The 25,433-nt window shown below is 38.7% G+C and overlaps 1 protein-coding gene and 1 long non-coding RNA gene across 3 annotated transcripts in view; one reads left to right on the forward strand and one right to left on the reverse strand.

Annotated features, from left to right (window-relative positions):
- The window catches only part of LOC139707261 (uncharacterized), a 214,889-nt gene that overhangs the window by 76,302 nt on the left and 113,154 nt on the right, over positions 1-25,433 (reverse strand). The gene's annotated exons all lie outside the window — the stretch shown is intronic.
- LOC114092519 (guanylate-binding protein 3-like) overlaps positions 1-25,433 on the forward strand; it is a 38,729-nt gene that overhangs the window by 636 nt on the left and 12,660 nt on the right. The window contains exons 2-8 of one of the 2 annotated variants that reach the window (XM_071618017.1): positions 2,585-2,780; positions 6,430-6,557; positions 9,768-9,877; positions 10,250-10,446; positions 11,911-12,156; positions 14,595-14,875; positions 16,115-16,327. In XM_071618017.1, coding sequence (XP_071474118.1) covers positions 2,591-2,780; positions 6,430-6,557; positions 9,768-9,877; positions 10,250-10,446; positions 11,911-12,156; positions 14,595-14,875; positions 16,115-16,327 — 1,365 coding nt within the window. In that variant the 5' untranslated portion in view covers positions 2,585-2,590. The remainder of the gene's footprint in view (positions 1-2,584; positions 2,781-6,429; positions 6,558-9,767; positions 9,878-10,249; positions 10,447-11,910; positions 12,157-14,594; positions 14,876-16,114; positions 16,328-25,433) is intronic. The other variant, XM_071618018.1, reaches the window with a different exon arrangement.

The following is a 25,433-nucleotide window of genomic DNA, read 5'->3' on the forward strand; positions in this document are numbered from 1 at the left end:
AATGAGAGAAGAAGTTCTTTTGTAATGCTTAATAATATTTCTTACCAGTGTTCATCTCTACCATTTCTCATTCTGCCTCTACTTACCTAAAAATATTCATATTCTCAGGGCTCTGACATCAGTGCTTTGCTTTCCTCAATCTCTTCTGAAAAATCTCAGGCAGTGCCTTCTAGTTCTCTCTCCACATTTAAAAAAATATTTATCTTTTAAGTTGTAGGAGCACACAATACCTTTATTTTATTTTTATATGGTGCTCAGGATCGAACCCAGTGCCTCACACGTGCTAGGTGAGCACTCTATCTCTGAGCTACAACCCCAGACCTCTCTCCACATTTTTTAAATTGGTGCATTATAGTGGTACATAATGATGATATTTATTATTAAATATTTGTGCATACACATAATATAATAATATAATTTGATCAATTTAACTCCCTAGCACTCCTCTTAACCTCCTCAGTTAGACTTATTTTGCTGAACATAATGGTTTCATGTTCTATTTATTTTCCTGCAAATGACATGATTCATTTTTTTAATGACTGAATATATCTCCAGTGTGCATATATATCACACTCTCTTTATTCATTCATTTGTTGATGGTTACCCAGGCTAGTTTCATAGTTTGGGATCATGAACTGTGCTGCTATAAACATGGTTATGGGTGTATCACTACAGTATGTTGACTTTAATTCTTCAGGGTAAATACCAAGAAGTGGTATAGTTAGCTCTAAGTGGTATAGTGGTTCTATGACCAGTCTTTTGAGGAACCTCAATACTGATTTCCAAAGTGATTGTACTAATTTACTGTCCCACAAACAGTGTAAAAGTGCTCCTTTCTTTACACACCCTCTCCAGTATTTATTAGCATTTGTGTTCTTGATGACTGCCCATTCTGACTGGTATGAGATGAAATCTCAGTGTAGCTTTGATTTGCATTTCCCTAATTAAAAACTATATTGACCATGTTTTCATGTATTCGTTAGCCATTTATATTTCTTCTTTTTAGAAGCGTCTGTTTGGATGATTTGCCCATTCATTAGTTAGGTTTTTTGTTTGTTTTTCAGTGTATATATTCTGGATATTAATCTTCTGTTGGAAGATTAGCTAGGAAAGATTTTTTTCCCATTCTGTAGGTTCTTTCTTCACATTCTTAATTGTTTACTTTTGTGGTCAGAGACTTTTAAATTTGATGTCATCCCATTAATTAACTCTTGGCCTTATTTCCTGAGCTTTAGGGGCCCTATTGAGAAAGTCATTGCTTGTGCCTGTATGCTGAAGTGTTGATCTTATGTTTTCTTATAGGAGTTACAGTTTTTGGTCTAATTCTAGGGTCTTTGGTGCATTTTCAGTTGATGTTTGTGCAATATGAGAGGAAAGGGTCTTGTTTCATTCTTCTACATGTGGATAATCAGTTATCTCAGCATCATTTGTTAAAAAGGCTGTGTTTTTTCCCAGTTTATGTTTTTTTTTTAATATTTATTTTTAGTTTTCAGCGGACACAACATCTTTGTTTGTATGTGGTGCTGAGGATCGAACCTGGGTCGCATGCATGCCAGGCGCTACCGCTTGAGCCACATCCCCAGGCCCCCCAGTTTATGTTTTTGGTATTGACATTTGTCAAGGATAAGATGACCATATCAGTGGGTGTTTGTTTCTGTGTCTTCTCTGTACCATTGGTCAGTGTACCTGCTTTTATGCCATTAACATGCAATTTTTGTTATTATATCTCTAAGTATAATTTAAAGCAGGTATTGTGATGCTTCTAGCATTGCTTCATTTTTTCACTTGCTTACAATTGTTTTGACTACTCTGGATTTTTTATCTTCTAAATGAATTTTAGAACAATTTTTCTAGTTCTATGAGGAATAACATTGGTATTTTAATGGGATTTGTATTGAATCATATATCATTTTGGTAGTATGGCCATTTTCACAATATTCTTATAATTAATTAATTCTAATTATTCTAATTAATATTAAGCCTGTGGATCCATGAACATGGGAATTCGCTCTATCTTCTGGGTTTTCTTCAATTTCTTTCTTCAGTTTTCTATAGTTTTAGGTCTTTTACTTCCTTGGTTAGATTTACTCCAAAGTATTTTTTTTTTTAGGTTATTGTAAATGGGATTGTTGTCCTGATTTCTTCTTAGGCAGATTTATTATTATATATAGGAAATATATTGATTTCTGTATATTAATTTTGTAACCTGCTACTTTGCCAAATATGTTTATTAGCTCTAGCAGTCTTTTGGTGGAATGTTTTGCATCTTCTAGGTATTAGATCATATGGTCTGCAAGCAGGAATAATTTGACTTCTTCCCTCCCCATTTTTATCCCTGGTATTTCTTTCTCTTGGCAGGCAACACTTTTGAGTCCTTATTGGAAATAAAAGATAATGTATATAAGTCATCTATACCAGAACTTGACATGCTGGATAATGTTTTTTTCTTTTAAAAACATACAAAATGTAGAAAGTTAATATAAACATTCCACAAGCAGAGAATTGACATGAAAGTGCATGTCAATAGCCATCAGAGATGACGTCAAGATCCTGGGATTCACTGAGTGGCTTTTCTGAGTTACAGGTGACCATGGCATCTGAATCTACCATGAAGTCCCCCATTTGTTTAGTGGAAAACTGGAATGAGCAACTGACAGTGAATTCAGAAGCCTTGAGGATTCTTGAAAAGATATGTCAACCTGTGGTCGTGGTGGCCATTGTAGGGACATATCGTACGGGGAAATCCTACCTCATGAATCAACTTGCAGGACAGAACCATGGTGAGTGTGGTCCTGGGGCAAGGGAAGTTGCTTCTAACCACAAATAGGACAAGTTGATCTCACTTTTTCTAGGGTCATCTTAAGGAAGAGGCTGATCAATCCTTTCCACTAAGGAAGATTTCTAATTCTTACCAGCATATTTATAACCTCTCACCTATCCAAAATTATCTCATTCTTTTGTCCATTAATAAAGAGCTTCCCAATCTTATCAAAATATCTGCTTCACTGTTCTTCCTGATGCCATCCACTCTCACCTTCTCAGGGGCTGAGCTGTAGCAATCACTCCCTTTCCCCTATCTGAATCCTTTTGTCCAAGCAACATGGCCATTTGATGTAGCATGCAAATATAGTTAAGTATGTCCTTAAAAAAATGGATGGGCAGAAGGATGCACAATAGGCTCTCTCTATATCCAATATCCAAATTGAGCTACCAGTCAATTTTTTTCTCTGTTTCATAGCAAATCATCTTTGACAAATTAACATGCTGCTCTCTTTGTTTAGTTTTTTTATATCATGCAAACTATAACAGAGTACAACATAGTTAATAAATATAAAGTGAACAATTATATAATCACTATGCACATCAGGAAATAAAACCTAACCAACATTCAAAAGCCCAAATCATATCCTCTCATACTCTCACCAAAGCTCATCCATATTTGGGTTTTCAGGGGACACTCTACTCTTGCTTCTAAATAATGTTTCTATAGTCTATTATTCAGTCTACAAAATATCTTAGTTCAACTTTCTTTTGACTTTTATGTAAAAGAGACTGTGGTGTATGTATCCTTGTGTGTCTTGCTTCTTTTGCTCAACAAGAAGTTTATGAGCATCCTCTGTTTGTCACGCATATCTGTAATTTATTTGTTTTCAGTACTTTAGAGTATGCTTGTACCAGTTTATTTATCCATTAGTTGTTGATGAGCAGTGGTGTTATTTCCAGGTTTTATCTTTAATGAATAAGGTAGTTATAAATATTCTTATATTTATATCCTGGTGTGCACATGTACAAAACTCCTGTGCCTTATATCCAGAAGTGGAATTTCTGGATTGCAGTTTCCATATATGTCTTCATACTTTTGTGCCATTTACATTCTTTTTCTTAGGTTTCCACACATCCTGAAAATAATTGGTAACATAAGACAAACTCTTAACTCTTACTGATCTATGAACTGGATAGTTGTACATTATCTATCTCACTATGAATACAGGCAAGCACCTGGAAATTTATATTTCCTACTATGTGAAAAGTCAGTCTTCTAATCTCTGGGGTCCCCCGCACCCTCTATCTGTCTCTCCCTCCACTCCTCCTTCCTCCCCTCCCTTGTTCTGTTTTTCTACCTCTCTCCCTTCCTTCCATTTTCCCTCTCTGCTTTTCTCCCCTCTTCTCTTTTGGCCATTCTTCCATTGTGGCCTAAACAAAGCATTTTGTCTTCCCATTCTTTTATATTCTTTTATTCTATAGTTTTCATTATAGAGGTCTTTTACTTCCTCGGTTAGATTTACTCCAAAGTATTTTTATTTTTTAAGTTATTGTAAATGGGATTGTTGTCCTGATTTCATCAGTCAAGGAAAGACACTTTTTTTCTTACCTGTAAGAAACAAATTAATAAGCCATATTTTGAGAGATGAAAGTTTTGAGACTCTAAGACACAGATAATAGAAAGGAAGTTTCAGCAGTATTGTTCTTATTTTCTACTCAAGATAACATCAAGTGGATTGGGACTGTGGCTCAGTGACAGGGCGCTTACCTAGCATGTGTGAGACATTGGGTTCAATCCTCAGCACCACATAAAAATAAAATAAATACAATAAAGGCATTCTGTCCATCTAACAACAACAACAACAACAACAACAATAATAATAATAATAACAACAACAACATCAGGCAACAATGAGATCATTGCCAATGCTCTGCTAAAGGAATTTATGGTTCCAAAGTACTTTAAACATCTCAGCTGTGACTCTCCAACCTTCCACATCATAGTGTCATAATAATAACAGAAAGAAATTGATTCACTTCCAGTCGAGGTTCAAAAGCAAAACCAGGCCATTATTTCCCTCTTTGTGGATGACTCATTTTCCTTTTATTATACCTTGGATTCTTGAGAGTGATGATTTCTCACCACACTTTGTCCTCTCTAAAGTTAGGCTGGGAATTAGGCTTACCCCATACCAATCAGAAATCAGATGCTACCATTATATAAGAAATTGTAGACTTCCTACCTATTTATGGAACTCACAGAGGCTGTGGAAATGGGATGTCCCAGGTCATGCTGAAACAATCCTCTAGTAATTTTTGTCACTTCCTTTCTATTCCCAGTTGAAGAAAGGAAGCATTACTGTATGCAGGTGGTCAAAGTCTTGGACTGCTGGACAGGTCGTGTCAGCCACTGGTTCCAGGACTAGTCTTCAAATCCTTTCTCCTGTGGGATTAAATGTTTGTAAAGAAAGTCAACAGGTGTCACAGGTCTTTCCTGCTTTCCCTTCATTTATATCCTCCTGATGGGGCAACGAAGTACAGTTCATAGGAGAAAGAAAAAAAAAAAAAAACTCAATAGGGAGGGAGAAAGGGGAGAGGAAACCTGCAAAAGCTAATGTTTCAGTACAGTACAGGTCTTTGCAGGCCACAGCTGACCAAATTATTATCTTTCCATCACTATAAGAAATACCTGAGATAATTAAGCTGATGGAGATAAAATGTTGACTCACAGTTGTGGAGGTTTCATGATTGATTTGCCCTGATGCTTTGGGCCTGTGGTTAGGGAGCATATCATGGCAAGGAGGCTTATGGAAAAGCAAGAGTCTGCTCACCTCATGGCAAACCAAAGAGGAAACAAAAAGAAAGAAGGAAGAAATCAGGATCCCACAATCCCCTTCAAGGGCACCCCTTCCCCCATACTCAATAATGTGAAGTCCTCCCACCAGGCCCCACCTGTTAAAGGTTCCTCCCAGTAGTGCCAAACTGGGGGCCAAGACTTAAATACTTGTGTCTTTGGAGACATTCTGGATCCAACCCATAGCACCCATTCACAGGGTAATTGAGCATTGAATGGAGGAACTATTTCCAAGGTCAGATTGTGGGTAAAGGAATCCAGCCAGGTGTGATAAAGCACCTGGTGAGTGGCAGTAGCAGTGGCTTCTGGTACACTGTTGAGGTGAGCTTAGAGTGGATGCCATGGTGTGGCAAAGAGAAGAACTATTGGATGGACCTACAGGAAAGGAACAGTGACCTGAGGTAGAGGAACAAGCCCCTGGGACACTGTGGCCCAGCACAATGGAAGCTGGAGGAACACATGTTCTGGTCTCCCACTGGTGTTTCCAACTGGTTGAACTCAGCCTGCAGCCAGAGGACACTGCAGCTCTTCCTGGTCAGATAAAAATACATAGGATGACAGCACAGGATGATAGATTTTACACTAATTCTTAAGGTGAAATAATTTGAGCACTTGAAAGAATAATGTGAATTTGAGGCATGAAGGGGTTTTTTGAGAAAGATAGACAACACGTGGATTATTTATCCTTGTGAAATACTGGCAAACACTATGCTTGCTTGACACTGTACATTCCTACAGATTTAACCACTGGAACCCCAGACAGCTTTACCTCTCAGCTTCACTCTATGTTGCCTTCTCCTCTTCCCTCACAGGCTTCCCCCTGGGATCTACAGTGAGGGCTGAGACCAAGGGCATCTGGATGTGGTGTGTGCCCCACCCCAGCAAGCCAAACCACACCCTGGTCCTCCTGGACACTGAGGGCCTGGGAGATGTGGAAAAGGTGAGGCAGAGAATGTGCTGTACTCTTTATTCATGTGCCATTCAATTGGTCACCTCAGTTTGACTATCATGTCATATTCCTGTACTTGCAATTCAATTATGAATAATGAGGCTAAATTCCATTTCCTCAAACTTCCCTAAGCAACCTAAAATACCTTGGTTGTTTGAGTCAGTTTTTTTCGCTGTTGTGAAAAAAATACCTGACAACAACAATTTTAGGAGGAAAAGTTTATCTGGGGACTCACAATTTCAGAGGCCTCACTCCATAAACAGCCAGCTCCATTCCTCAGAGCTGGAGGTGAGGCAGAACACCATGTGCAAGATGTGGCAGAGGGAAGTGGCTCACAGGATGATCAGGAAACAGAGAAAGAGACTCCACTCTTCAAATACAAATTTGCACACCAAAGACACACCCCCAGGGATCCACCTCCTACAACCACAACCTACCCATCTTCAATTACCACTCAGTTATCCATCAGGGGATTAATTCACTGATGGTTAAGATTCTCATAACCTAATCATTTCTTTCTTTCTTTTTAACTTTAAAGAAGTAATAATTTTCTTTCAAAAACACAAAAACTTCATATTCAAAAATCAGGTTAATTCTAACACATCTTATTCTCAAAAAACTTGTATCATGAAAGATAAACTGAACCTCTCTATATTTTATATCTCTCTGAGAGAATATAAATGGGCTTTATGTTGTTGTTACTGTGGTTTTTCCAATACTGGGACTAAACCTAGGGGTGTTTAACCACTGAGCTACAGCCCCAGTTCTTCTAATTTTTTTTTAATTGTTATTTGCTCTTTTTAGTTATATATGACAGTAGACTGTATTTCAACATACCAGATATACATGGAGTGTAACTTCCCATTTTTGTGGTTGTCCACGATGTGGAGTTATACTGCTCATGTATTCATACAGGAACATAGAAAAGTTATGTCTGTCCACTCTGCCCTCCCCCACCTCAGCATGTGCACATTAGAGAGAATATTAGGCCTTTGATAACGCAATCATATTTCCTTTGAACCTTCTTGCATTATTTCACATATAAGCTTTTGGGGAACACCCCATATCCAAACCATTACTTCGGTAAATTAGGACAGATCTTTTATTTTTAATACTGAGATGTGCAATTTAATTTAATAAATATACATTAAATAGCTGAAGTCCAGGGCTCTGTGCTAAGTACTATAAATATATCACTTAATAAGGTAAAGACTTAGAGCCTGGTTGTAGAGACAAGAAATATGGAATGAAATCAGTAGAAGGAAAGAAATGCAAAAAGTGGGAAACTGATCCAGCCATGAGAGTTAGGGAAAGCTTCCTGAAGAAAGCTCTCACCTGTGGGGTCAATGGGTTTGGTACCTTTACAGGTAGAGGCCATGAAAATAGCCTTTTGTTGAAGGAATCCATTTTAATAATCTTCAGTTTTATCATTAAGATTTTGGTCCAGGTCTCTGAGCTCCGGATGAAATTTTCACCATCTAAAAGCATGAGTTAGACCCAACAAAAATATAGCAAATGGTAAAATTTTAGATAATTCATCTTTACATTATTAGTTGCAATCAGTCTTTTCTCCTAATTTATATTAGTTTGAATCTCATTGATTTGTAATATGTTGTAGTTTGCATAAAACCCTTTCTTTATATCTAATTGCAATTTTAAAGAGAATAAAACATAACCCGAAGGCAGCAAAACCGATGGCTGATGTTAGAACTTGTAACAGGATCTGGATCTATTTCAAAGCCTTTTAAGTCTTGCTGTTATCTCATTTCAGTCCTCTTTTCACTCTGGCCTGCACATTCACTGCTTCAGTGAAATAAAAGAAACTTGTGTTCTAACCAGTGAGACTTGCTGCTGCTGGTCCTTCCACTTGCTGGACCCCTGCATCTCCACAAGTCTATATTCTATCAGCTCTTTAAACCTCAGCTAATGACTTCTTGCTCTGAATTCCCAGAGCAATTATTCACATTCATGGGCCTCTCCACTCTGCTATTTTCTTTTCCTGCCGCAGTCTGGCTGGGCACAAAATCACGAGCCACCACACAGCTTGTAGATTCAAACAGCAACTCTTTATTCCCGAACTCACACCAGCCGTCTACAATCACGTTCTGGGGAAATCCACGTTCTCTGCCCAAATCCACGTTCTCTGCCCAAATCCACCTCCACTGGGCTTCTATCTCCAAAATATACTGTCTGAATCCCGTGAGAACTCAAGGGGAACTCAGGCAGCAGGATACGCCCTATTCCCAGCAGGAATAATCTTAAACCTTAAACCTGGAACCTAAACTGGGAACGCCCTAAACACTATTATCTTAAAACCGGGAACACCCTAATCTGCCTTGGTCCTTGAGCAAGGTCACCTACATTCAATGTCACTGCAACATGTCAGCAACATGGGGTACGCTGGCAAGGAAATTGTCATACCTACTTGGCTAATGGCTCCCAGCATTTTCCTTTTTCTTTTTAAATAACTTTGGTTTCCTCTCCTCACAGATTATCATTTGAGCTGTGTTTATATGTTGTTACATGTAACTTTGCCTTCATAAGGTGATATTCCTATGAGCAGGGACTATCATATGGAAACTTTGTATCTACAAAAATCAAATGCAGGTCTGGCATTTTGTCAGATGTCGAAAAAAGGGTTGTTGAACTTAATTGGATAGTGCTTGCATCCTTAGTATAACCATGATTATGATGAAATTTGTAATAACAATTGCCCACATATTACGGGACATCTACTATGTTCTAGGCATTTTTTAAACTATTTTATGCACACTGAGAATGACCTTCATTTGCCTTCATAGCTAAACAAACTAATATTCTGAGAGGGACCAATATAAATATCAATAAAGAGATTTGAATTTAGCATTATCTTATAATTTTGTTATTTCCCCTATATTCAGAAATAGTATAGCTAAAAGAAGGAATGAAGCCAAGAGCGGTGGTGCAGGCCGTAATCTCAGTACTGGGGAGGCTGAGGCGGGAGGATGGTGAGTTCAAAGCCAGCCATAACCAAAGCAAGGTGCTAAGACCCTGTCTCTAAATAAAATTCAAAATAGGGCTGGGGATGTGGCTCAGTGGTCGAGTGCCCCTGAGTTCAATCCCTAGTACCCTCCCCCACACAAAAAAGAAGGAATGAAAAACTACATAAATGATGGAATGAAGAGTGGACTACTAAATTCTTTGTTCCCATGTGATTTCTAGGGTGACCCTAAGAATGACTCCTGGATCTTTGCCCTGGCTGTGCTTCTCAGCAGCACATTTGTCTACAACAGCATGGGCATCATCTACCAACATGCCCTGGAACAGCTACAGTATCCTTCCAAGAACCAAACAACTATGTCTCATTGAGGTTAAGAGAATGGCAACTCAGGCTGTTTCTTCTTTCTTCTAACTTAATTGTCTTGATTGAGTAAGAATGGACATGGGGTGCCAGGGTTGTGGCTCAGTGGTAGAGTGCTTGCCTAGCATGCGTGAGGCACTGGGTTTGATCCCGGGCACCACATAAAAATAAACAAGCAAAAAACAAACAAATAAATAAATTAAAGGTATTGTGTCCATCTACAACTAAAAAAATATATATATTAATAAAGAATGGACATGGGGAGAAAAGAATATTTATAAAACTTGTTTCTAAGGGAGATCTGAAAATTGTGGTGCTTCTCATTCCTTAGCTAGGATCCCAGCTATGTGACTGAACTAACACATCTAATCAGGGCAAAATCTGACCCCACACCAGATGAAGTAGAGGACTCGTCTGAGTTTGTAAGTTTCTTTCCAGACTTTGTTTGGACTGTTCGAGATTTCACACTGGAACTGATGTTGGATGGACACCCCATCACAGAAGATGAGTACCTGGAGAATGCTTTGAAGCTGATTTCAGGTATCCGAGGGTGGCCTTGGTGTGGGGAGGTTCAATAAGGAAGTGGGATTAACTAAGCCCTGTCTTAGTGCTTGATATACCTGTTTATTTGCGAATGGATTGAGGCCCTTGCTAATGATGATTGATGATTGACAAGTGACCATGATTTTTATATTTACTTTATAAAAATCTTCAGAGGCCCAAATTTAAATTCACTAAGGAAATTTAGGCCTCATTGTTGCACCATGTATGTTAGAACAATAGTACAATGAAAAATAATGAGGATTACAGTCAATGCTACCACTTCTAAGGCTCATATATTACTTATGAAGTGTTACTGCTTCTTCTATTTTGAGGAAAAGAGTTTATCACACTAGATATGAGTAAACCTAGAATCACAGGAAATATAAAGAATTACTTTTAAAAATATTTCACTCATTATACTAAAGTAGATAGTTACATCCTTCAGAGAAAAGATGTTTGTATAATGAATCATTCATGGGTGGAGGGAGAAGCAACACATAATTCCAGGAATACTGTCTAACCTTTCATTTTACCTTTTTGACAACATCACCTTATTTATCCCACAGACTTACATGGTATCATGTTACTATTACAAATGTAATCACATGGAGTATATTTAACAGAGTAGATAAGTACTGGTACTTATCAATACCCATGTGTATTCATTCTTTAAATTAACATCTATTTGAACAGCTGATTTAGGCCACAGAATATCTGTGAGACAAACTCAAAATAATCCGATATCAAGAAGTACATATTAAATTGAAATTCACTTTAATGCAGTTTTCTGCTGAAGGAATTTCTAAACATAATTATGGTGTGTGGATTCGGGGCTTTGATTGAGAAACATTTTCTCTACAGTTCTGGGTATCATCTGTCCTCCCAGCAACATCTGTCCTTATTTCTAGCATTACTTTAGTGAAGAGCCTACATCTTCTTTATGACATGGGACTACAATATCAGAAAAGTCTTTCTGACAATTTTTGTGATTAATCAGTCATTTCAAACTTTTAATAAATACTTTACAGTGGGTTTACCACTACACAAGGGTTAAGGAGACCATTTACAAGTTTCTCCATTTGAGATGAGTATCTCTTCTTTCTCTCCAAAAATACTTCCTTGACTCTGAGCTCTGATAAAAAAAAAATGGATGTTCAAGTTAGCATAACACTGCTTTCTATGATTGAATAAAGATAAACAGGCTTGGGCTGGGGCTACAGCTCAGTGGCATAGTGCTTGCCTTGCATGTGTGAGGCACTGGGTTCAGTCCTCAGCACCACATAAAAATAAAATAAAAAATAAAGTCATGCTGTCCATCTACAACTACAAAAAAAAAAAAAAAAGAAATTAAAAAAGAAAAGATCAACAGGCTTGAGAATTACATTTAGACAAAGATTCATAGAAAAATCTCAATCTCTTTGCCTGAAGGCTTATCTCCTGAATCAGTGTTCTTTTTTATAGGAAACAATAAAAAAATCCAAAAATCCAATAACTCTAGAGAGAGAATTAGATGTTTCTTTCCAAAACGAAAGTGTTTTGTCTTTGACCGGCCTACAAATGACAGAAGCCTGTTATCTCACATTGATAAAGTTCCACAAAACCAGCTGGAAAAGAATTTTCAGGTGCAATCAAAGAACTTCTGTTCCTATGTTTTCACCAATGCGAAGACCAAGACCCTGAGAGGGGGAATCATTGTCACTGGAAATTGTGAGTTTCTGTTGTCCCAGTGCGTGTCTCTGGGGGGTTCAGTATGTATGATAACACTGTGATTCTTTTGTGAGTTTGTCAGTAATTCTGTTTGCTTTTGTAAGAAATGTGGAGAAGCAGGCATTCATGCCACACTCAGAAATGCATTTTCCTAGCCACTAGACCACCAGGGAGCCTTATAGTTGATAAAGGGGCTAAAAGCATGCAATGGAGGAAGGATAACATCTTCAACAAATGGTGCTGGGAAAACTGGAAATCCATATGCAACAAAATGAAACTGAATCCCTTTCTCTCGCCATGTACAAAAGTTAATTCAAAATGGATCAAGGAGCTTGATATCAAATCAGAGACACGGCGTCTAATAGAAGAAAAAGTTGGCTACGATCTACATACTGTGGGGTCGGGCTCCAAATTCCTCAATAGGACACCCATAGCACAAAAGTTAATAACTAGAATCAACAAATGGGACTTACTCAAACTAAAAAGTTTTTTTCTCAGCAAAAGAAACAATAAGAGAGGTAAATAGGGAGCCTACATCCTGGGAACAAATATTTACTCCTCACACTTCAGATAGAGCCCTAATATCTAGAGTATACAAAGAACTCAAAAAATTAGACAATAAGATAACAAATAACCCAATCAACAAATGGGCCAAGGACCTGAACAGACACTTCTCAGAGGGGGGACATACAATCAATCAACAAGTACATGAAAAAAGGCTCACCATCTCTAGCAGTCAGAGAAATGCAAATCAAAACCACCCTAAGATACCATCTCACTCCAGTAAGATTGGCAGCCATTATGAAGTCAAACAACAAGTGCTGGCGAGGATGTGGGGAAAAGGGTACACTTGTACATTGCTGGTGGGACTGCAAATTGGTGCGGCCAATTTGGAAAGCAGTATGGAGATTTCTTGGAAAGCTGGGAATGGAACCACCATTTGACCCAGCTATTCCCCTTCTAGGTCTATTCCCTAAAGACCTAAAAAGAGCATGCTACAGGGACACTGCTACATCGATGTTCATAGCAGCACAATTCACAATAGCAAGACTGTGGAACCAACCTAGATGCCCTTCAATAGATGAATGGATAAAAAAAAATGTGGCATTTATACACAATGGAGTATTACTCTGCATTAAAAAATGACAAAATCATAGAATTTGCAGGGAAATGGATGGCATTAGAGCAGATTATGCTAAGTGAAGCTAGCCAATCCCTAAAAAACAAATGCCAAATGTCTTCTTTGATATAAGGAGCGTAACTAAGAACAGAGTAGGGACAAAGAGCATGAGAAGAAGATTAACATTAAACTGGGATGAGAGGTGGGAGGGAAAGGGAGAGAGAAGGGAAATTGAATGGAAATGGAAGGAGACCCTCAGGGTTATACAAAATTTCATACAAGAGGAAGTGAGGGGAAAGGGGAAAATAATACAAGGGGGAGAAATGAATGACAGTAGAGGGGGTAGAGAGAGAAGAGGGGAGGGGAGGGGAGGGGGGATAGTAGAGGATAGGAAAGGCAGCAGAATACAACAGACACTAGTATGGCAATATGTAAATCAATGGATGTGTAACTGATGTGATTCTGCAATTTGTATACGGGGTAAAAATGGGAGTTCATAACCCACTTGAATCAAAGTGTGAAATATGATATATCAAGAACTATGTAATGTTTTGAACAACCAACAATAAAAAATTAAAAAAAAAAGAAATGCATTTTCCTTAAAGTTTTCATATCTGAGGACTTGTTGAAGTCCAACACATCTCACAAAATGAGCACCCTAAGGAAGTATACTCATCAGAAGCTACTACTAAGGAGAGAAATCTGCAAGTAGAGGGAAAGTCCCATAGGATTGAATGTATCCCTGTGAGAATATACAAGATATTTTATGAGTTGAAACTAGTCAGAAAAGAATCAGCAGGTCATGAGTCCCAGGCCAGCTCATTGTGTTTGAGAAACAAATTTAAACAGCACTGGTTTCAGGAGCATGTGTTCCAAGCAATCATGAAGTCTCGATGTGGGCCTATGTTTGTTTCCAAACTCTATGTTGCTTTCTGTAAATTTTTGATAATATTTTTTACAAGGAAACTTTCATTTTTATTTTAAATCAAGACTCACAAATTATGTAATTTACTTTATGATAGACTCTTTTACTTTATTTAAATAGGAAAGTATTTTTCTAGGAAACACTAAAAACCTCTTGGTTGCAATTAGTAATTACTTAATGAGGTAATGTGAGAACTATAAAAGAAGGAGTGTATAGGAAAAACAGTGTTATTAAATTGTGATTAATTCAGAGAGGAGATAACCAAGGAAGAACAAGAAAGAAGTACAGAAGAAAACATTGAGATAAATAGAGTGTTTGTTGTTATTGTAAAGACAATGCTTAAAGTCTGTAAAAATGATGGGTAAGACTTCCCACGTATTCCCTGTCACTTAGGGTTGGGGACTCTGGTGGAAACCTACGTGAATGCCATCAACAAAGGAACCATTCCTTGCTTGGAGAATGCAGTGACCACTCTGGCCCAGCGTGAGAACTCAGCAGCCGTGCAGAAGGCAGCCGACCACTACAGTGAGCAGATGGCCCAGCGGGTGCAGTTCCCCACAGACACACTCCAGGAGCTGCTGGAGGTGCACACAGCCTGTGAGAAGGAAGCCATCGCAGTCTTCATGGAGCACTCCTTCAAGGACGACAATCATGAGTTCCAGAAGAAGCTTATTGTAATTGAATTTTTATTCATCCTTCCTTATTCCTCTCCTTCTGGAATGAGACTTGACTCCATATTTTTGATTCCAGAGTTTGCATCATTCTCATCATAGAAAGAACCTATTTTACTTATTTGTATTTATTTATTTATTTATTTATTTTTGTGGGCAACAGGGCTCTTCAGGATACTGTTCACCCTTAATTTAGTATTGCTGCAAGACAAATTATCCAGTGATTAGCAGCTTAACACAATAAGAATGTCTTAGCTCATAGTCAGATCTTTGCACAGACTGCTCTGCTCAGTGCACCATCCATGGAAAACAAGGAGTGACTTGACCTTAGTTCTCATGTTGGTGCTCTGGGGAAGCCTTCTCCACTTTCAAGCAATGAAATTCTTCTGTAGTCTCTCTGATTTCCTCTATGCCACAGTCAGAGAAAATTGCTTTTAAAAGCTTATATGATTAGGTGATGCCCAATGGAGTACTCTCAATTTTTTAAAGTTAACCTGTGCTATGTAACATAATCATAGGATTAATATTCATCACATTCACAGGCCCAGGGACAAGGCAGGGTGTGGACACTAAGGGAGAAAACTGTCAGGGACTGCCTAATTCTGCACCTTCACTGGAAGTTTGTCCTTTAGTCGATCTGGAACTGACACAACAGTATAAAAATCTTAGAAAAATTCCACTGGATTTTAATTTACAAAAACCAGCAAACAGTCAATAAATCAATAAATCTATCCCTGTATCCTCCCACATTCAAACCCTCCCTGAAAGAATTTATGAAGCTTTCAAAATTCTGTTCAGAATACACTCAATTCACTCCTTCAACATTGTTTGCCATGGATATAATTTCAACCACAGAAATCCACATTCCCTCACAAATTTACTTTTTATTAGTGACTATCCTCATCATCCTCTTCCTTCCCCTCCTTCTAAAAATTCACTTGTTATTAGTGACTATTAGGGTTTGGGCTCACTGTTAATATCCTAGCTAAATAAACCACCAACATCATGTCTTCCATCTCCATTGTTTTACAGAGATAGAACTTAACCACAGGGGCATTAAAGCGATTTTCAGTTGCACAGAGAATTGATCAAACCTGCGATCAATGGAAGCATATCTCCCAACTTGTTTCCAGGTCTTAGACCCACTCTGAGGCTGTCAGAAGGCTTCTTCTGAGAGGATCCCCACTGGACCTTCCTTCTAACAACTTCTTATTATTTTACTTCCCTACATTTTCCTTCCAGGAAACCACAGAGAGAAAGAAGGAAGCTCTCTTGCTGCGGAATGAAGAGGCATCTGTCAAATACTGCCAGGCTCAGCTGGAGCAGCTTTCAGAGGCCCTGATGCAAAGCATCTCAAGAGGAGCATTCTCTGTTCCTGGAGGCCACAGGCTCTACTTAGAAGCAAAGAAGAAGGTGGAATTTGACTACAAGCTAGTGCCCAGGAAAGGAGTGAAGGTGAGGAATAAGGAGATAGCGATGGCCAACAGAGTGTGGTCACAGGGTCGGTGTTGCTATGTCTCAAACTCTATGCTCACAGCACTATTTGTGAAACAAAGCAGAGAATGGCAATATATTGACATTTATAACATTTTATATGCACTATTCATTAGACACTCTTAAATAAACTGAAAATAGTTTTTCCGAAAGAGAATTTGCAACTAGGAATTCAGGTAAAACTAACCATTTCTTTTATTTTTCAAAAAGTATATATATATATGTATATATATATTTTTTTGTGCCAAGTAAGTAGGTATAATATAAAAGGAAATAACCTTGTTTTTATGAAGTGTATCATACCTCAAATGGGTAAGATAATATTCAATTGGATATGGTGGATTAATACTATATGTTGATGGTAACTGGTGTGTGCCGATAGTAACATTGTGGATGATGAGGAGCAGTTGTTAACAGACATTGAACATTCACGTCCTACACCAGGTACAGTTCCAGATTATTTTCTTGCATTACCAATTTAATTCTGAGACTCATGGAAACTAGGTACTACTTTCTTCTATATTTATGCAGTAAAGAATTGTAATGCATGAGGATCTAATAAGTGGCTGAAGATCATACAGCCAGTCAGTGACAGAGCTGATAGGGCAGCCTTTAGAAGCTCAGGATTCTTCTCTTCTTTTGAAAATCCTCCTGCTGTTTTCCATGATGGCTGCAGCACTTCACATCCCCCCAGCTGTTCTACAAGGCTCCCTTTTCTCCACATCCTCAGCAACTTCTGTTCTCCTTTGTCTTATTGATAATAGCCATCCTCACAGATGGGCTGGGATCTCATTGTGGTTTTCATTTGTGTTTTACTGGTATTAATGATGTTGAGCAGTTTTACAATTATCTGTTTGATGTTTTAATTTCTTGTTTTGAAAAACATCCATTCAGATCCTTTCCCCATTTTTTAATCAGGCTATGTATTTTTTTAATTTTATTTTTTATTTTAATTTGTTGTATATAACTGCAGAATGCATTACAGTTCATATTACACATATAGAGCACAATTTTTCGTATCTCTAGTTGTATACAAAGTACATTCACACCATTCGTGTTTTCATACATGAATTTAGGGTAATGATATCCATCTCATTCCACCATCTTTCCTACCCCTATGCGCCCTCCTTTCCCCTCCCACCCCTTTACCCTATCTAGAGTTCATCTAATCCTCCCTTGCTCCCACTCCCAATGCCACTATGAATCAACTTTTGGCATTTGTTTTTTTGGGTTTGGCTAACTTCACTTAGCATTATATTCTTCAACATCATCCATTTGCATACAAATGCCATGATTTTATTCTCTTTTATTGCTGAGTAATATTCCATTATGTATATATACCACGTTTTCTTTATCCATTTATCTACTGAAAGGCATCTAGATTGGTTCCACAGTTTAGTTATTGTGAATTGTGCTGCTATAAACATTGATGTGGCTATGTCCCTGTAGTATGCTGTTTTTAAGTCCTTTGGATATAGACTGAGGAGTGGGATAGCTGGGTCCATTGGTGGTTCCATTCCAAGTTTTTCAAGGAATCTCCATACTGCTTTCCATATTGGCTGCACCATTTTTCAGTCCCACCGGCAGTGTATGAGTGTGCCTTTTCCCCCACATCCTTGCCAACACTTACTGTTGTTTGTATTCTTGATAGCTGCCATTCTGACTGGAGTGAGATGAAATCTTAAGTAGCTTTGATTTGCATTTCTCTAATTGCTAGAGAGTTGAACATTTTTTCACATATTTGTTAATTTATTGTATATCATCTTCTGAGAAGTGTCTGTTCAGTTCCTTTGCCCCTTTATTGACTGGGTTATTTGTTTTTTTGTGTGTGTTTAGCTTTTTGAGTTCTTTATATACCCTAGAGTTTAGTGCTCTATCTGAATTGTAAGCGGTAAAAATTTACTCCCAAGCTTAGGCTCTGTATTCACCTCACTGATTGTTTCTTTTGCTGAAAAGAAGCTTTTTTGTTTGAATCCATCCCATTATTAATTCTTGATTTTAATTCTTCTGTAATAGGACTCTTATTAAGGAGTAGGGGCCTAATTCAATATGATGGAGATGTGGGTGTACTTTTTTTTCTATTAGATGCAGGGTCTCTGATTTAATTTCTAGGTACTTGATCCACTTTGAGTTGAGTTGTGTGCATGGTGAGAGATAGGGGTTTAATTTCATTTTGTTACATATGGATTTCCAGTTTTCCCAGCGCCAGTTGTTGAAGAGGCTATCTTTTCTCCAATGTATGTTTTTGGCACCTTTGTCTAATATAAGATAATTGTAATTATGTGAGTTAGTCTCTCTGTCCTCTATTCTGTACCATTGGTCTACAAGTCTATTTTGGTGCCAATACCATGCTGTTTTTGTTAGTCTTGCTCTGTAGTATAGTTTAAGGTCTGGTATAGTGATGTCACCTGCTTCACTCTTCTTACAAAGGATTGCTTTAGCTATTCTGGGTCTCTTATTTTTCCAGATGAATTTCATGATGGCTTTTTCTATTTCTATGAGGAATGTCATTGGGATTTTGATTGGAATTGCACTAAATCTATATGATGCTTTTGGTAGTATGGTCATTTCGACAATATTAATTCTACCTATCCAAGAACAAGGGTGATCTTTCTATCTTCTAAGATCTTCTTTAATTTTTTTCTTTAATGTTCTGTAATTTTGGTTGTAAAGGTCTTTCACCTCTTTTGTGAGGCTGATTCCCAAGTATTTTTTTTTTGGAGGCTATTGTAAATGGGGTACTTTTCCCTGTTTCTGTTTCAGAGGCTTTATCACTGATGTACAGAAATGCCTTTGATTTATGGGTGTTGAGTTTTTATCCTGCTACTTTGCTGAATTCATTTACTAGTTTTAGAAGTTTTCTGATAGAATTTTTGAATCTTCTAGGTATAGAATTATATCATTGGCAAATAGTGCTAATTTGAGTTCTTCTTTTCCTATATGTATCCCTTTAATTTCTTTAGTCTGTCTCATTGCTCTGGTCAGTTTTTTAAGAACTCTGTTAAATATAAGACAGCATCCCTGTCTTTTTCCTGTTTTTAGAGGGAATGTTTTCATTTTTTCTCCATTTAGAATGATATTTGCTTGGGGCTTAGCATAGATAGCTTTTACAATGTTGAGATATTTCCTGTTATCCCTAGTTTTTTTAGTGTTTTGAACATGAATGGGTGCTGTATTTTGTTGGATGCTTTTTCTTTATCTGTTGAGATGATCATATGGTTCTTATCTTTAAGTCTATTGATGTGATGGATTACATTTATTGATTTCCTTATGTTGAACCAACCTTGCATCCCTGGGATAAATCCCACTTGATTATGGTGCACTAACTTTTTAATATGTTTTTTATTTGATTTGTCAGAATTTTATTGAGAAATTTTGCATCTATTTTCATTAGAAATATTGATCTGAAGTTTTCCTTCTTTGATGTGTCTTTGCCTATTTTGGAATCAGGGTGATATTGGCCTCATAGAATGAGTTTGGAGGTATTCCCTCTTTCTATTTCCTGAAATAAATTGAAGAGTATTGGTATTAGTTTTTCTTTAAAGGTCTTGAAGAACTTGGCTATGTATCCATCTGGTCCTGGACTTTTCTTGGTTGGTAGGCTTCTGATGGTTCTATTTCATCAAACTTGAAATAGATCTATTTATATTGTGTATATCATCTTGATCCAATTTAGGCAAATCATGTGACTCTAGAAATTTCTCAATGCCTTTGATATTTTCTATTTTACTGGAGTACAAATTTTCATAATAATTTCTAATTATCTTCTTATTTCTGTAGTGTCTGTGATAGTTCCTTTTTCATCACATATATTAGTAATTATATTGAGTTTTCTCTTTCCTTTGTTAGCATGGCTAAGTGTTTGTCAACTTTATTTATTTTTTCAGAGAACCTACTTTTTGTTTTGTCAATTTTTAAAATTGTTTCTATTGTTTCAATTTCATTGAATTGAGCTCTGATTTTAATTATTTCCTGTCTTCTACTGCTTTGGGTGTTGATTTGTTCTTCTTTTTTAGGGATTTGAAATGTAATGTTAAGTCATTTATTTGTTGAATTTTTCTTCCTTTATGGAATGAACTCCATGCAATGAGCTTTTCTTTTAGTATGGCCTTCATATTGTCCCAGAGATTTTGATATGTTGTATCTATGTTTTCATTCATCTCTAAGAATTTTTTAGTCTTCTCCTGGATATCTATTACAAACCATTGTTCATTCGGAAGCATATTATTTAGTCTCTAGGGTTGGAGCAGCTTTTATTTCTTATTTTATCATTGATTTCTAATTTTATTCCATTGTGATCTGATAGAATGCATGGTAGTATCTCCTTTTTTATATTTGCTAAGAGTTTATTTGTGGCATAATATATGGTCTATTTTAGAGAAGGATCATGTGCTGCTGAGAAGAAAGTGTATTTGCTCATTGAAGGATGAAATTTTCTATATACATCAGTTAAGTCTAAGTTATTGATTGTGTTATTGAGTTCTATAGTTTTTTTGTTCAGCTTTTGTTTGGATAATCTATCCAGTGGTAAAAGAGGTGTGTTAAAGTCACTCAGAATTATTGTGTTGTGGTCTATTTGACTCTTGAACTTGAGAAGACTTTGTATGATGAATGTAGATGCTCCATTTTTGGGGGGCATATAAATTTATTATTGTTATGTCTTATTGATGAATGGATCCCTTAAGCAGTATTAAATATCTTCCTTTATACTTTTTGATTAACTTTGGCTTGGAGTTTTCTTTATTTGATATAAAGTTGAAAACTGCTGCTTGCTTCCGCAGACCCCGTGAGTGGTAAAATTTTTCCCAACCTTTCACCTTCAGTCTGTTGATGTCTTTTTTTTTATGAGATGAGTCTCTTGGAGGCAGCATATTGTTGGGTCTACTTTTTTTAATCCAATCTGCCAGTCTATGTCTTTTGATTGATGTGTTTAGGCCATTAACATTCAGAGTTAATACTGAGACATGATTTGTATTCCCAGCCATTTTTGTTTATTTTTGGTATTTAACTTGACTTGGTTTCTCCTTTGATTAGTATTTCCTTTAGTGTAATACCTCTCTTTGCTAATTTTCATTATTGTTTTTTTTCCTCTTGATGGAAGATTTTGCTGAAGATGTTCTGTAGTGTAGGCTTTCTAGTTGTAAATTCTTTTAACTTTTGCTTATCATGGAAAGTTTTTATTTCATCATCAAATCTAAAGCTTAATTTTGGTCGATATAAGATTCTTGGTTGGCGTCCATTTCTTTCAGAGCTTGATATATATTGTTCCAGGATCTTCTAGCTTTCAGGGTCTGAGTTGAAAAATCTGCACATAATCTAATTGGTTTCCTCCTATATGGAATCTGAATCATTTCTCTCATGGCTTTTAATATTGTCTTCTTATTCTGTATGTTAGGCATTTTCATTGTAATGTGCATTGGTGTGGATCTGTTGTGATTTTGTACACTTGGCGTCCTGTAAGCATCCTGAATTTGGTTTTCCAATTCATTCTTCATGTTTGGAAAATTTTCTGATATTATTTTATTAATAGCTTGCTCATTCCTTTGGTTTGGAATTCTATGCCTTCCTCTATCCTGATAATTCTTAAATTTGGTCTTTTTGGTGGGATAAAAGAAACAAATGAGAGGGGATCCAACATGGCGGCGAGTGGGGAGGCAGCGCTTTCAGTACCTCCTCAACAACTGGGTCAGAGAGACGCATGGATACGCTTAGATTCGACCTGCTGAGAAACTCCTAGCAAAATTCCACTAAAGAGAGACCGGCCGGGAATTGGAAGGATTTTTGGAGGTGACAGTTTGCCCTAGACAAGTGAATCTCCGCCACGCAGCGCAGAGGTCCAGACCCGCCAGCTGCTGCCCGCGCGACTGTCGGCTGCCTGCACGCGGCCCCCGCGTCAGGGCGGATAGCCTCCGAGGCGCAGCGCAGCAGGAGCGGTGCAGGGACTCTAGGAAGAGGTCTCTCGCCAGGCCTTCATGAAATAGCGAACCGGGAGCTGAAACCAACCAGAGACAGACCAGTCCCACCCCTCCCTTCGGACACTCCGGCAAGGAGCCTGGGGCCCGCCATAGCAGAGAGTTGACATCACCAGAGTTCCGCCGACAGAATTCCTTCCCAGCGGAATCCACATTAACAGGTGTGTGACTCCCACCCCCTCCAGATACAAGCAGCCAGGAAACCTCGGGAATCTCTCCGGGGGCGTGTCTGTAGGGAAGCAGAGGGGATTCCAGATCCCCACCTCCCCTTAACACCAGCGGCGACACCCAAGATCTTAGCCGCCAGTTTCTGGGGGCGTGCCCACCAAAGGTGCCCGGAAAAACTAAACTGTTGATTCCCAGATCACCCCACCACAGCACTGGGGCTTAGATGAATGACAGAGAGGGTGTTCATCGTTCGGGATATAGGACACGCGGTGGGGCTGCAAGTGTAATCAGATCCTTGGGGAACCGCCTCCGGTGAACAGGACCTGGCTGGCTGGCTGGGAGGAGGAACAGGGGGAGGGGCCGGATAAGTGAAAGGGCTCTGGACTAACAGGATTGAGAGACTCCCAGGAGCCACCTTACAGGGATTTCTGTCAGCACATAGAGGGCAGAAGCTCGGCTCGGAGGGCACAGCTCCGCCTATTGGAAGAGAAGCAAATGGGATTCAGCCATAGAACAGGGGATGCCAGCATGGCAGAGATCTGATGTCATCGGAGAGCGGCCGAGGAGAGAACTTCATTGGTGCCAGCGGCGACAGAAACAGTTGGTCTCCTGGTAGGGAGGGTGAGTCACAGATACCCAAGTCTCTCTCACTTTGTCGTCGAGCCAGAGGGGAGGAGCGGGGCCGCTGCCCGCGCCTGCAAGGTAGGCAGACCTGCGACCAACCTGCAGATCAGGCCCAGCGGTCTGCAGGCGTGGTAGGAGGGGCAGGGCAGAGCCGCCGCCTGTGCCAGCAAGGTAAGCAGACCTGCGACAGACCGGCGGATCAGGCCCAGCGGCCTGCCAGCGTGGTACACACTTCACCCCAACTGGAGTAGGGGCAGAGCAGAGCCTTCGCCCGCGCCCAGATCAGGCCCAGCGGCCCGCCTGTGTGGTGGTCAAGTGACCCCAATTGGAGTGGGGGCGGAGCGGAACTGCCACCCGTGCCCGCAAAGTGGGCAGACCGGCGACCAACCTGGAGATCAGGCCCAGCGGTCCCCGGGCGTGGTAGGAGGGGCAGGGCAGAGCCTTCGCCCCCAACTGCAAGGTAGGCAGACCTGCGACAGAAAGGCAGATCAGGCCCAGGGGTCCGCGGGCGTGGTAGACACCTCACACCAATTGGAGGAGGGGCAGAGCAGAGCCCCCGCCCGCACCTGCAAGGGAGACTTTTCAACTATACAAGAGCAATATAAATATATGGGGGGGGAAATTTCAAAAACACAACAGTTTCACCAAGAAGAAAGAAACGCAAGCAGTATGAAAAGACAAGGAAAGAAAGGACTACAAGCAATGCAGGTCAACTCAACTTTAGAAGAGGTAACAGCTGCAGCAGATGGAATGTCAGATAAAGAATTCAGGATATATATGCTTCAGATGATCTGGAGTATCAAGGAAGACATTAGACAGCAAAATCAGACAATGAAAGATCACTTCGACAATGAATTACACAAACAAATCCAGGAAGCAAAGGATCAACTATACAGGGAGATAGAGGTTATAAAAAACAAACAAACAGAAATCCTAGAAATGCAGGAAGCAATAAACCAACTTAAAAACTCAATTGAGAATACTACCAGCAGAGTAGAACACTTAGAAGATAGAACATCAGACAATGAAGACAAAGTATTTCAACTTGAAAAGAACATAGACAGCTCAGCAAGACTGTTAAGAAACCATGAGCAGAACATCCAAGAAATATGGGATAACATTAAGAGACCAAACTTAAGAGTCATTGGGATACAGGAAGGTATAGAACTCCATACCAAAGGAATGAGCAATCTATTCAATGAAATAATACGAGAAAACTTCCCAGACTTGAAGAATGAGACAGAATCCCAAATTCTAGAAGCCTACAGGATGCCGAATGTGCAAAATTATAAGAGATCCACACCTAGACACATTATAATGAAGATACCCAACATACAGAATAAGGAGAGAATTTTAAAAGCTACAAGAGAAAGGAAGCAGATTACATTTAGGGGCAAGCCAATCAGGATAACAGCTGATCTTTCAACACAGACTCTGAAAGCTAGAAGATCCTGGAATAACATATTTCAAACACTGAAAGAAAATGGGTTCCAACCAAGAATTGTGTATCTAGCGAAATTAAGCTTCAGGATGGAAGATGAAATTAAAACCTTCCACGATAAACAAAAGTTAAAAGAATATGCAGCTAGAAAACCATCTCTTCAAAACATCCTCGCCAAAACATTACAGGAAGAGGAAATGGAAAATAACAATGAAAACCAACAGTGGGAGGTAGGACAGTAAAGGGGGGGGGAATAATCAAAGAGGAAAACAAACCATGTTTAGTAACAGAAATAAACAAATATGGCTGGAAGAACAACCCATATCTCAATAATAACCCTAAATGTTAATGGCTTAAACTCACCAATTAAGAGACACAGGCTAGTAGAATGGATCACAAAACAAGACCCAACAATATGCTGCCTACAGGAGACGCATTTGATAGGAAAAGACATACATAGGCTGAAGGTGAAAGGTTGGGAAAAATCATATCACTCATATGGACTTCGGAAACAAGCAGGAGTGTCCATACTCATATCAAATAAAATAGATTTCAAGCCATAGTTAATCAAAAGGGATAAAGAGGGACACTACATACTGCTTAAGGGAACCATACACCAACGAGACATAACAATCATAAATATATATGCCCCAAACAATGGTGCAGCTATGTTCATCAAACAAACTCTTCTCAAGTTCAAGAGTCTAATAGACCACCATACAATAATCATGGGAGACTTCAACACACCTCTCTCGCCACTGGACAGATCTTCCAAACTAAAGTTGAATAAGGAAACTATAGAACTCAATAACACAATTAATAACCTAGACTTAATTGACATATATAGAATATACCACACAAC

The sequence above is a fragment of the Marmota flaviventris genome, chromosome 10, assembly GCF_047511675.1.
Source record: "Marmota flaviventris isolate mMarFla1 chromosome 10, mMarFla1.hap1, whole genome shotgun sequence".
Taxonomy (NCBI): Eukaryota; Metazoa; Chordata; class Mammalia; order Rodentia; family Sciuridae; genus Marmota; species Marmota flaviventris.